Source organism: Hydra vulgaris, chromosome 08, assembly GCF_038396675.1.
Source record: "Hydra vulgaris chromosome 08, alternate assembly HydraT2T_AEP".
Taxonomy (NCBI): domain Eukaryota; kingdom Metazoa; phylum Cnidaria; class Hydrozoa; order Anthoathecata; family Hydridae; genus Hydra; species Hydra vulgaris.
The window spans coordinates 41,456,473-41,469,718 of record NC_088927.1 but is presented as its reverse complement, the minus strand read 5'-3'; the positions used below and the strand labels follow the sequence as shown (position 1 = coordinate 41,469,718).

General features: G+C 29.3%; 1 protein-coding gene across 1 annotated transcript; it reads left to right on the top strand.

Moving 5' to 3' along the window:
• Positions 1-10,011: 10,011 nt before the first annotated feature.
• LOC136084312 (uncharacterized) lies at positions 10,012-12,821 on the top strand. Its single transcript, XM_065804367.1, has 2 exons — positions 10,012-12,165; positions 12,273-12,821. Exon 1 carries the CDS (start codon positions 10,446-10,448, stop codon positions 11,445-11,447), a length of 1,002 nt encoding a protein of 333 aa, XP_065660439.1. The 5' UTR covers positions 10,012-10,445; the 3' UTR covers positions 11,448-12,165; positions 12,273-12,821.
• The last annotated feature ends 425 nt before the right edge of the window (positions 12,822-13,246 follow it).

Sequence of the window (13,246 nt, the reverse complement as noted above, 5' to 3'; positions counted from 1 at the left end):
TATTTCCTTCCTGAATGGACTGGCACAAATACTTGCAACGCTCAAAAAGACTATAAAGTATGAATTTAAGAAAACAAAGCGTAAAATTGTTACATTTTTAATAATGTTTTTGACATTTAGTTTTAGGGACTAAAACCTTGTAGAACTTTTCTGAAATTGCGATATTTGCAAAGTTTTAATGAAGTCATTGAGTTTAAATAATAATATATGACAACTTGTGCCGTAGATTTTTATGAGAAAAACTTTTAAAAGTGGCCAGTAAATGGTTAATGGCCGTTGATTGGCGTATTTACCCTAAGAAAAAGACGTCGAGCCGTTGTTGTAATTTGTTTGGATTTTTGGTCGCGACGCAAATTAACTAAATTCCAACAATGTTCCAACGTCGGCATAACGGTGTTATTCTTACGTTTTGTCTATCAAACGTTAGAACAACGTCGGCAAAACGAAAAATATATATTTATATATCTAGTTTTATACATACAAATTTGTCTATTTGATACTGTTTTAATTTTCTTTACAGATAATAATAATTCAATAAATTAAGCGTTCAAGTATATATTTCGACACATCGAATTATATATACTTGAACGCTTATTTTTAATTTAAAAACAACCTTTGAACACAAGCGTTCAAAGGTTGTTTTTGAAATGTTTGTTGTTTAAGTAACTTTTTGTTTTTATTGGACTCATTTTTAATGTCTTTGGTTTTGCTGTACTTGTTAAAATTAAATATGAGTTTGATTTAATGCAGCGATTTATTCTTATTCAACTTTGCATTGTTGGCATTGATTTAATTTTAGTTTTTGGAGTTGGAGGTTATTTTGTGCTTAAAAACACTATTTTTAATGATACTCTACTTTGTGTAGGTGCAACCTTTACAGTAGTTTATTATAATACAATTTGTTGGTTGGTATTTGACAATGGCGAAACTTATTACAGGCCTTTCCGTCGCTAATTCGTGTTTTTGACTGGAGGCGGTCAATCAAGATTTGTGAGTTATTGATTTCTACAACGAGTTTTTAGGCTTTCCTCCAATAAAGAAGAAAGAAATTGTTGTATAAATTTAGTTCTAAAAAGTAATTTTCCAAATAAACCAGATACTGTTGTCTATACAAGACATTTTCCAGAAATTTTTTAAAAACTATTGTCAATGGGAAAGTTAGACCAGCTGAATCTCTTTCAAGTTTTCCAAACATTCCACCTAGTGTGGTACCAACTCAACCTTTAAAACCAAGGTCCACTACTAAAGTGTTGTCTTCAATCAGAACTGAAAAGTGTGTTGAGGTGTCGCAACATTTAAAAAACGATTTGTTTACATTTATTTTTTAATGTGGAGATATTCAAAATTGTGAAATTTTTTGTCCCGAAGCAACTTTTGTTATAAATGATGTTTTTCACATCCAATCAAATTCCTTTTATGCTAACTGTAGCAAACATAGGGTTGGCTGTTCATATCTCAAGCAATTTTAAATTTGAAAGTTTTCATGGTGGTGTTTATTGTTTTATTTCTTCACTATCAAAAAATCGTATTATATATCTTGATTGCTGGTCAAGAGTTGAAGAAACAATTTGTTTTCTGAACAACATTGAAATTGATTATCAAAATTTGGTATTATAAGATCTTATTACATCTGTGAATGCATCAGAAGTAGGTAAAAATATCTAATGTAGAAACTATGATCAGATCGTATTGTTATTTTTCAATGTCTCGAAGCTTATACAATCAGTTACGAAAAGATTTTAAACTGCCAAGTGTAAAAACATTTACAAAAGTTGTATCTATGACAAAGAAAGTTTCAGACACTGACTTTATTAGAACGGTTGTTTCAAATTTAGAGGATCATCATAGAAATTGAACTTTTGATTAACTTTTGAAACTTTTAAAGTAAAGTTCAAGTCTCTCAAGTCTTTTTAATCATTTTTATCTTTTTAGAAAAGCAGAAAATAATCCAGAGTTGTTAGCAAATGGTGTTTTGGGTATTATGGTTAAATGTTTAAAAGGTGGACCATCTTTTTTATGCAAAATGATAGTCTATCATTTGGATGCTTCTTTTTTGTTTTAGCAAGTATGCTATGTCATTAATTCAATTAAGTCTAACAATGGAAAATTATTTCAGTTATTTGTGATCGAACAAATCAAGCGTTTTTTAAATTATTTGAGAGGGTTGAAGGAAAAACGTGATTAACAAAACGTGGAATTTTTCTACTTTTTTATTATGTACATATGAAAAAACACCACCATCTGCAATTGATCCCAATTTTGCTCTGACGCCTTTCATATCCGACTGTAAAAAGTTTAAATCAATTTCTTGTAGTTTTAGTTTAATGCGATCAATTAAAACTTGCTCTGTTGAAGCTTGCCAATCTCCCTCGTAAACCTTCAGTGCCAAATGTCCCCCAAAATGTTCAATTGGTTGTGCTTGAGGCACATTTGGGGGATTGGATTCTTTATCAACGTAATAGACATATTGGTCCATCCAATTTAGAGAATCTTTAGAATAATGAGAACTTGCTAAATCTGGCCAAAATAAATAGTTAAAGTCTCAATGATACTTGTGAATAAATGGAAGAAGTTGTTTTTCTAAACATTCATTAATATAGATTGATAAATTGATCGCTACAGCCTTGGAAGTGCGAAACAATGGCTCGGACATACCACGGTCAGATATGGCTATCCACATTAATAATTTTTTTGGAAATTTCTCTTTTCCTATAAAACGAACACTTCCTGGGCATGTCTTTTTGTTGTTTGTGTAGTATCCAGAATTTCCTGGCATGTTGTCCCCAGCAAAAAATCGATGACTAGAAGCAATTTTGTGTTATAGAGTTGGTTAACTAGTTTCCTGCTTCTTTTCTTAGCCTTTATTTGTTGCTCTATAGTGTATTTTGGAGCCTTTTCGCGTTTTCTATATTTAATATTCATTTTTTTTAACTGACGACCAATTGTCAATTGATTTACACCGAATTTAATACCTATTTTTCTCTGACTGACCCCTTTTCGATTGTTGACAAGTCTCGTTAATTCGGCTTTCTTTTCTCTAGTCCAGGATGTCGGACAACCAGGGTGCTTTCTACCAGAAAACGATTGAACAGTTTCAAGTCTTTTTAGGTTATCATATATTGTGTTTCGAGCAAATCCTTCCTTTTCAAAATGATTTACGATTTTTTTTTTTTTATATTAGGTTTATTTACAAAAAACATTTTTAGTCGCTTTCGAAAAGATTTTCGTTCAGCTGCATTTAACCTCATTTTAAATAATTGTGTTTCAAATAATAAAGTTTATATTTTATAGAACGTTTATGCCTACGCATAAAACCACAAAAACTAATTATAATGCTCAAATAATGAAATTAGAATTTGTCCGATAACTTCCGCATCACCCGTTACTAAAAAATATTTGGAATAACTGGATTACAGAAAAAATGCAGGAATTACAATTTGAAAAGGATCAAAATTTAACTGCTAAGTGGAATGTCCTTAAATCTATCTTTGATTTTGAGAAAGATCAGCTAATTAAGTTATCAGGCTAAATTAGGTATACATCAAAAACCCATTGAAAGACAAAAAGTATCACATTGTTTAAGAGTATTTTGCAATGAAACTAAAGCTGCTCTTTAAACTTATTCAAAAGTTATCCACCCTTGCAATATGAATGAAACCATTTGTTTTTTAGAAAAAGTTACTAAATTTTTGAAAATTGTAAGTGTAAAACAAATTTATGGGGATATTCGATTTTTAGATTCTCGTAAGATTTCTGAAAAATTAGACATTTGTAGATTTTAGAGATATGGCGTTTAAAATGAGTGGTGAGCTAGGTCATAGAATGAAATCTTTAACTTCAATTTGGCATGCATGTTATGGATTTGTGGAGATGTGTAAATATTTGCTAAAGAATAATTTTGATTATGTTATGTTTGGAGAGTTTTCAACAGACTACATTGAAAAAGTACCCAGAAGGTTTAGGCAAGGTTCAGCCGACTTTATAACACTTATACTTTATAACAGTTCAAATTGTTGTTGAAGCTTTAAACTTGAGAAACTGTTATTGCAATTAAAAGTTGATGTTTCAGATTATGCTATTTATATCGAGCATTCTTGTCAAAAATTTGGCTATTTTATAAGTGAAAAATCTCAGAACATTATTAAGTAATTACCTAAACTAAAATCTAAGTGAAAATAATTTGTTAAATGATATTACATTTTATTTTGAGTTATATGGAGACTATATAAAAACTATGAACCGCGGTGGATTGAATATACCTCTCGATTGCTGTGTGCAGTGGGTATTTTTTTGTTTCATTGTTTTTGAAATTGAGAAAAACAAAAGTGAAGAAAGTCATTCTGTAATACATTTATGATGTTATCTGATATTTATAACTTTAATATGTTAAAGAAACATGATACAATATTATCAAATATATATCTTAAAAATTTTTGTTTGCTTTTTTCACCAAAGTCCAATAAGGAACCTGCATTCACGGTTTTAAAGTTAGCTGTATAATATTGAAAAATCATTATTTACATTTTTTTATTACATTATGGATGTATATTTTGATGTTTTGTTTTTTTGTCTTGATGTATTATTTTTTTTTTCCTTTGCATTATTTTAAAGTTTGTTTATTCTTTTGTGATTTAGATTTTAAATAATTGCAACTCGTTATTCTGAAAAATATTGTATTTTATTCTTTTTTTCAAAATGTTTTATTCAAATTTGATGATAGTTAATAAACAGTGCAATAGATGATTTGTGCATTAATACAGTGCTTTTAAAATTTAGTAAACTAACTAAAAATAATAGATTAGTTCGCTAACTTATTTAACCATTTTTTATATTTTCCGTAACTTTGTCCGCCCCCAGTCAAAAATACGGATTCACGACGGGAAGGCCTTTAGTAAGTATCGCCATGTAATTAACAAATTTTTGCAAATTAAGTTAAACGTAAAATATATCATGTATTGGTCAAAAACAAAATGATGACGATAGTAGTTATATTGGGTATTGCTGCATTGATTGGAAGCTTACACGTATTAAAAATATAAAAAAAGTTATAGCTGCATTATTTGGACTTGTTTTGATTTTTTTGTAATTACTTTTTCTTTCTTTTTTTACACGTATGTTTTAATAGTTAATCACATGCACAAAGCTAACGTTCGATCCAACCAACATGGCAGAAAAATATTTAAAGGATTGTTGGTATCAATTGCAATTATAACAACATTTCTTGTCTTTTATGCCATTCTTGATACCTTCATGTTTTTATATCAAATACAAGTTTTTCATACTGGTCCTTTAACAAACATCTTTTATGAGTGTCATTACCATTATTTTTGTGGTTTGATAAAGTAATATATATATATATATATATATATATATATATATATATATATATATATATATATATATATATATATATATATATATATATATATATATATATATATATATATATATATATATATATATATATATATATATTTGCGTCTCGGCAAGTAACAAATTTTCTAAAAAGAAAATTAAAACGCTTATTTGCAACTACCAGAATAAAATTTGCAAATATCACGGAAAAAATATAGAAAAATCTAGCTTTGCAACTACCAGAATAAAATTTACTATTGCAAATATCACGGAAAAATATCACGGACAAATATCACGGAAAATATAGAATAATCTAGCTTATTAAAAACCTTATCAAAAACAAAAATTTATTCAAAGCTTTATAAATATATTTAAAAACTGTTAATCCTCTAAAATGATTCCTTAAACTATATTTGGAGTCAGTAACTATAATTGACATTTTTTTTTATACTTTTTAAATAAAATTGTAAAATGTTAAATGAGAATTATATAGTATAAATGAATCTGTTACATATATTATATATATTTCAAATACTTTCAAAAACGATATGCGCATCACACACAAACACGCACACAATATGTCTTGATCTAGTCTGAGATTACTAACACGATAGAAAACCTGAACTCTGATTCTAAAACATTGTGAACCATTATTTATGGGTTTTTTTAGCTTTTACAGCTTCATTAGCTGTAAATGACGCATTTTAGCATTTACAGCTTCATTAGCTGTAAATGACGAAAAACAAAGACAGTCATATTATAATTTAAAAAATATTTTTTGAAACTATTACTTTTTATAAATTTCATTACTCCAAAATTTTATTGTATTTTGCAACTGTAAAGAAGGCTTCTAGAAGGTGATCAGTTTAATAAACACTGCAAAAATTTCAATTCTTTTCTTCTTAACAACTCTAACAAAAAGTTCCATTACTTCCTTCACTATTCTATAATATTTTGTAGATGATTGACTACATTTTTTCTAAGATCACATACTTTTCAATATAGTGGGGGCTCTAAGCATAAATATTTAGCAAAATCGTTTAAGATGTGATACCAGCATGAAACTTGGCGAAACAATTGTTAACAACTATACAAATTGATTTAGAAAAGTACCCCAATTGTACATGTGTTAGGTTTTGAGTTATAGAGATTTTTTTAGAAATGGACTTTAAAAACTTCATTTTATAGTGTAAAATCGGCTTGAAATAAAGACAGAAATTATGCGCGTGGTCATGCTGTAAAAGTTTTAAAACAAACAGAATTTAATAAATTGTTTAGGTTAGTGAAAACAGTGTATGTAAACAAAAAATGTTTTTTTTTAGTTGTTTTTTGTTCATAAGTAAATGTATCTTCCAAAATAAGTAACTCTCATGAGCATAAACCTCATGCATTAGGTTTTTTGGTATTTCCGTAGTAATTATAGTTTACCAAAGTGATTGATATGTTTGTTTTTAAAATTTTAAAATTTTAAACTATTCACTAGCATTTATTGACTACAATAAATCTATAAAAAGCTTGCTACTTTTAGAATTATTATTATTTAAACCAAAAATTAAAAAATTACAAGTTTTTATAATTTAACAAAATTAGGTTAGGTGTCACTCATATAGTTAAAAACTAGTCATTGGAGTGACACCTAAATAAAATAAACAAACAAACAAAAAAATTAACAGCAATAATAATAAATAAAAGCATGCGTAAATTAAATTAGTTTAAAAAAAAAATTAGACAAAAAATAATAAATAATACGACAAAAAAAATATGAAAATACTCAATAACAAACAAACAAAAGTGAAAATAATTACCAAAACAACTCAAATAATAACAAACTTTACGCAAACAAAAAGGCAATCACATAAACTACAAAATGAAAGCAAAAACTACTACACAAAAATACAAACACAAAAACTTCTACAAAATAAAATAAAATAAAAAAATAATAATCATTTGTTATTTTTGCCAAAAAAAAAAAAAGGAAAAATTGGTAGCGATTTATTTTTATGTTTTAATTAGTTCTTTCAAATTGAAATTCAATGATTCAACTTTTTTCGAACTTTTTTTTTAAAATTGGTCCTTTGGTTTTAATTGATTTTGATTTGATTTGATTTTAATTGATTTTTTTTGTTTTGTTTTTGTTTTATTAAATTTGTTTGTTCTTTTATTCTTTTATTCATTTTCGTATTTTATTTTTCTTCAATCTTTTGATTTGATTATACCTTTTAATAATTTTCTTTATTTACTTTATTTTTAACTAATCTTTTTTATTCTTCAAAAAGATTTCCTTGCCTTTCTTTTCACTTTTTTCCTTTTCAACGTTAAATAAATGCTTCCGCCATTTGCGATGTCATTGCATTTAGATGTCTTTTACTGTTATTTTACTATATTTATTCAAAATAAGTGAGATCTATAAAAATCAATATATTTATTTTATAGCAATATATTTATGTCAGTAATACATCTTTTTTGACATTTGTTTTTGAGAGAGGATAGGTTAGTTTATCTTAGGAATAATTATGTTTTGTTTTCATACTTTCCCAAGTATTGAACCAGACTTTCGTTTTGTTAATCTTTTGCAAAATTTAGCTTTTTTTTAACGCCCAATATCTTTTTTATATTATTCAAAGAAACTAGTGAGTAATATTTTACTGAAAATTGAGATTTATTATATACAGGTAGTTTGTCAGCTGATTTAACTTCCAGACTGCAATGCAAAGATTTGCTGCAACAGCTTTGCAACTACAATGCGGTATATCACACAAAATGTTATTCAAATTTTGATAACTATTACTACCAGAGAGCATCTAAACGAAAAAAGCATTAGACACGACAAAAGAACTACCAATCCCTAGCCATGGTACAAGGTCAAAATTTCAGGCCAACAACTATCAAGAAAATTGTTTCTTGTGTGAGAAGGTGGATAACAAAAATCAAGTGATGACTCTTGAACTAGATAAAAAGGTTCGCAGTTGTGCTGAATTTCTATCAGATGCTAAATTACTTGCAAAGCTGAGTGAAAGTGATCTGGTAGCAACTGAGGCTCAATATCATAAAGCGTGTCTTAGCCAGTTATATAACCGCTTGCGTTCGTTACAGAAAGACCAACCAGTAATTAAAAGTGAAAACATCATTGGTTACGGGATTGCCCTCGGAGAGATAGTGGAATATATCTATCAGTGCTATGAAGATGAATCAACTATTCCTCTGTTTCAACTTTCAGGACTTTACCAATTATTTTGTAATCGTTTAAAGATTTATGATATAAATTCAAAATGTGAAAACAAAACAAGACTAAAAGAAAAAATTTTAAACCTAGTACCAGAATTAGGAGAATTTAAAAAAGTAGAGAAGTTTTGCTGACATTTAAGGCAAACCTGGGAACTGCTATTTCTGATGCTTGTTATTTAACAAACGAGGAAGAGGGTTTATGTTTGGTAAAAGCAGCAACTATTTTTCGAAACCGAATTTTTAAAGTCCCAAATACTGATAATGTTTCAATATTTTTGAACGGTTTAGATAGTAAACTAATCCCAAACACATTAAAAAGCTTTGTTAGAATGATGTTATATGGAAAAGAAGTAAAAGATGTTAACATTAATTCAGCTCGTAGTAAAGTTGCATTTACTATTTCTCAACTCATATTTTACAGTTGTTTAAAAAACAAAGTTCCAACCAAACAAGAAGAAATATATAAACGTCAAAAAAAAGATAGAATTCCACCTTTTCCATTATATGTTGGTTTAAATATACATTCCAAAACAAGAAAGAAAGGCATTGTAAATAATTTAGCAAAGTTTGGAGTTAGTGTACCTCAAACAAGAGTTGATGCCATTAAAACCGCACTTACCAATCAACTATATAAACTCTACAATGATAATAACATTGTGTGTCCTCCTTCACTTATCGAAAACGTTTTTACAACTGCAGCAACCGATAACATTGATCACAACCCATCTTCTAGTACAGCTACCAAATCTTTTCATGGAACATCAATATCCATATTTCACCACGCTGAAGTAGAATTATTTGTAAAGAAGTTTGATTATGATTTTTCGGGAAAAGTCACAAAAATATTTTGGAGTTACCATCATATTACACTACTATAGAGCATATTAAAGACCATTCTGTAGAATATCCATTACAAACAATCAATTTCAACCTGTTCTAAAACTTTGACGCTTTAAGTGTATCAAGAGAATAGTTGACAGCTGTATTTAAAGTTTTACAGAAATAATCAGAAGGGGAAGAAGCAGTGAAAATATCTTAGGCAGCTTTTCATTCGAAGACAGTAAAAGATAACCAGAAAACAAAACATACTTCTGTTTTATTGCCACTTATTAATGAATCTATTAACTCGACATCTGTGATTAGACAAACTTTTAACATAGTTAAAAGTTTGTCTAATCACAGAAGATAAAAAAGATTTAGCAAAATTCAACCCAGATCAAATCCCCATAATAACCGCTGACCAATCAGTGCATGCATTCCCAGGAAAAAAAGTTTTATAGAATTTCTATAAACTTTTAGAACATATGATCTATAGAAATTCTATAGAATAAAATTTCTATAGAATCTCTGTTAATTTCTATAGAAATTCCAATAGAACTTTTTTTTCTACTTTTTATTTTATAGAAAATAAAGTTTTATAGCAATTTCTATAGAAACTAATAGACATTCTATAGAAATTCTATAGACCATATGTTTTAAAAGTTTATAGAAATTCTATAGAACTTTTTTTCCTGGGTTAGGTAAACAAGTTCTGTGGCACTACCGGAAACTATGTGGTAAAGATAAATTATTAATGATGATGGGCGGGTTACACATAGAAATGGCCTCATTATTTTGGAGATTGGTTAGAAGGCAGTGGTTGTTGTGATGCCATAACTAAAGCCGGTATAACAATTTTTGGTCGAGCCGAATCTATTCTAACTGGTCGAAAAGTAAAACGTTCCAGGTATGCAGCTCAAGTTTCATTAGCTGGTTTATACTCTCTTTTGACTAAAGCATTCAAAAAATTATCTACAATTTCCTTTGAACTGTGGATCCAACAACAAAGAACAGCATACACTCAATTTAACTATTGGTTTACTGCTATGGAGTTACAAGCAATAGTCTTGTTGCTTGTTAAGAGTTTCAGAATGGGAAATTTCAATATGTTTTTCAGTGCTTTGGAACAAGTTATTCCTTGGATGTTTGCTTTAGATCACACGCACTTCTCCAGATGGCTTCCAATTTTTCTTTGTGACATAAAGATGCTACCTCATAGATACCCTGAGATACACACCGAGTTCTGCAAAGGTTTTTTCGCGTTTCAAAATACAAGACGCCCTTTTTCATCTATGACTACAGACCAAGCCCATGAACAAAACATTAAGATCATAAATGGAAATGGTGGCTCAATTAGCATTTTAGATAACCCAAGTGCGTTGATGAAGTGGATGGTGTGTGAACCACTATTTCTTGAGCTTCTAGAAAGATTTGGAGGAGAAAAAGATGACGATGAGAAAAATCATCACGAAGATACACTTGTCTTTGAAAAAAATTATAATGAACATGTATCAGAGTTTATTGAAGTTATAAAAGATTTCGGAAATCTCTTTTTAGTAGAAGAAGACATTCTCATGAATTTATCAACAAAGACATTACTTGATGCAGAAGTTAGAGCATCCGTAAGAAAAGCAAAGCAATTGGGTATTGAGTCATCCAAATGTTATATTCAGAACTGTTTAACAATTGGAAGGGATTCAATATTTAAGACAATCCCCAAAAATAACTTATGCTTGTTTAGAGAGAAAAAAATCCTTGCCACTCAAAAAGGAAGGTTAAAAACAGTATTGCTTAAAGAAGAATGTAAAATATTTGCATCACTTTATGTTGCATCTCAACATAGAGATGGAGATTTATATGATTTTTTTCGATATGAAAATCATGCTTATCAACCAGCAATATCTGAATACGGCAAACTCCGAAAAACTAATAAATCGGATTATCTTAAATACCTTGAAGAATGTTCGGCACCTTCTTTGACTACTCCTGAAGGTATCACTGCAAAAGTCTTAGATGTAGGAGCAATTGTTGATATATTTATCCGGTAAATTCGAAGACATTCAAGGAGTATTCAGAAATTGAATTTCGAGACAAAATAATCAATATCTTATCAGCAAAACATAAAGGAATACAAAGGATTGACATTGTGTTTGACCGTTATTTTGAATGAAGTTTAAAAACCCAGATTAGGGATAGTCGTGGTAATGGAGTTAGAGCGTGTGTTTCTGATTCAACTCCTATTTGGAAAAATTGGTCACAGTTCTACGATTGGATGAAAATAAAAATGAGTTGTTTAAAATGCTTGCAACAAACTTTGTACCGACATTTAACCTACTTTTAGTAACAACGTGTAATGAAACTGTTTTATCTAATTCCAAGTATTTTAACGAAAAATCGATTTCACTTTGTAACCACGAGGAAGCTGACACTCGGATTTTACTACACGTTAAAAACGCTGTTGACAGCGGGCACCAAATTGTTTGTATTCAGACAGTAGACACAGGTATTGTTACAATCTCAATTTCCGTTTTTTAAACAATTAACGGGTATCAAGCAACTTTGGATAGAGTTTGGAGTTGGAAAACTGAAACGTTAACTTCCCATACATTATTATGCTCAAAAGTAAGATGAAAAAGCACAAGCTGTTTCATTAAGGTTTGCATTCACTGGTTGTGATACCGTGTCTTCCTTTGCAGAGTGGGGTAAAAAACTAGCTTGTAATCTCTGGAACAATGGAGATGAAGAAATTATAAGAGCATTTTGCAGGTAACTTATGTTTATATAGTTATAAAAAAGCAATAGTTTTAGATTTGCAAGCTGCTTAGATTTTAAAAAATGTGTATTTGAAGACTGCTCTTTTTTTTATTATTTAGCTTGTCATCCCCGAATACTAAAGCTATTTCAACTGATGTATTTCTGCAGTTTGAGCGCTACGTTATTTTACTTTATGATAAGACAAGTTCCACTAATGACCTCGCCATATGCCGAAGAATGCTTTTCACTATAAAAGTCACGGCAGAGCGAGGGGTTACCGCCACCAAAAGACGCACTTTTTCAGCATTTGAAAAGAGCTGTATTTCAAGGAAGATATTTTTTTAGTCGTTGAATGGACTTTTATGTTTAAATATTTATTTAGTATAATATTGGGACAATCCTTGGTGCCACAACAGTTTTTACCGGACATTAGTAAATGGGGTTGGAAGAAAATAAATAACGCGATGACATCTTCATGGATGACTCTACCCGAGGCATCAAAATCATGCGTTGAGTTGATAAAATATAGATGCAAGAAAAGTTGTGGAACACAAGGCAAATGCAAACGTTCAGGATTAAGCTGCACGGAGTTATGCGAGTGTTCTGGTCAGTGTTCTGAAGAAATTTGAGCTAACCTCAAGAAACTAGTTTTGTTTAAATCCAATAAGTATTCATCCATAGAATAAATTTGTTATCCACTCTTTTAATTTCGTTTTATATCTTTAGCCTTATTCTTCTATATAATATGATATATTTTTTTACTTGAAGTTAATTCTTCCATAAATTTTGCTTTTAATTCAACCTTACATAGTCAGTTTTGAAGATTATATATTTTTTACAGTCAACTCGGGGGTCCCCCTAGGATCAAAGAAATGTTCTTAGAACGGTGTCTCTTTATATTTTTTTTTGAATTCTTTTATTTCTTAGACAAATTCCAGGAAGTTTCAACCGTGTATCACAATTTGAACTATTTAAACTGATTGCCCCCACTATATAAAATAAAGGGGTTTTGACTTGGGAGTCGCCCCAGGACCAAACAAATATTATTAAAACAGTATTTTTTTTTTGAATTTTTTAAATCATAGAGAACTTC

Excerpts from the sequence above, each read along its gene's own strand:
- LOC136084312 (XM_065804367.1), top strand. The coding sequence starts at position 10,446 with ATGGAGTTACAAGCAATAGTCTTGTTGCTTGTTAAGAGTTTCAGAATG.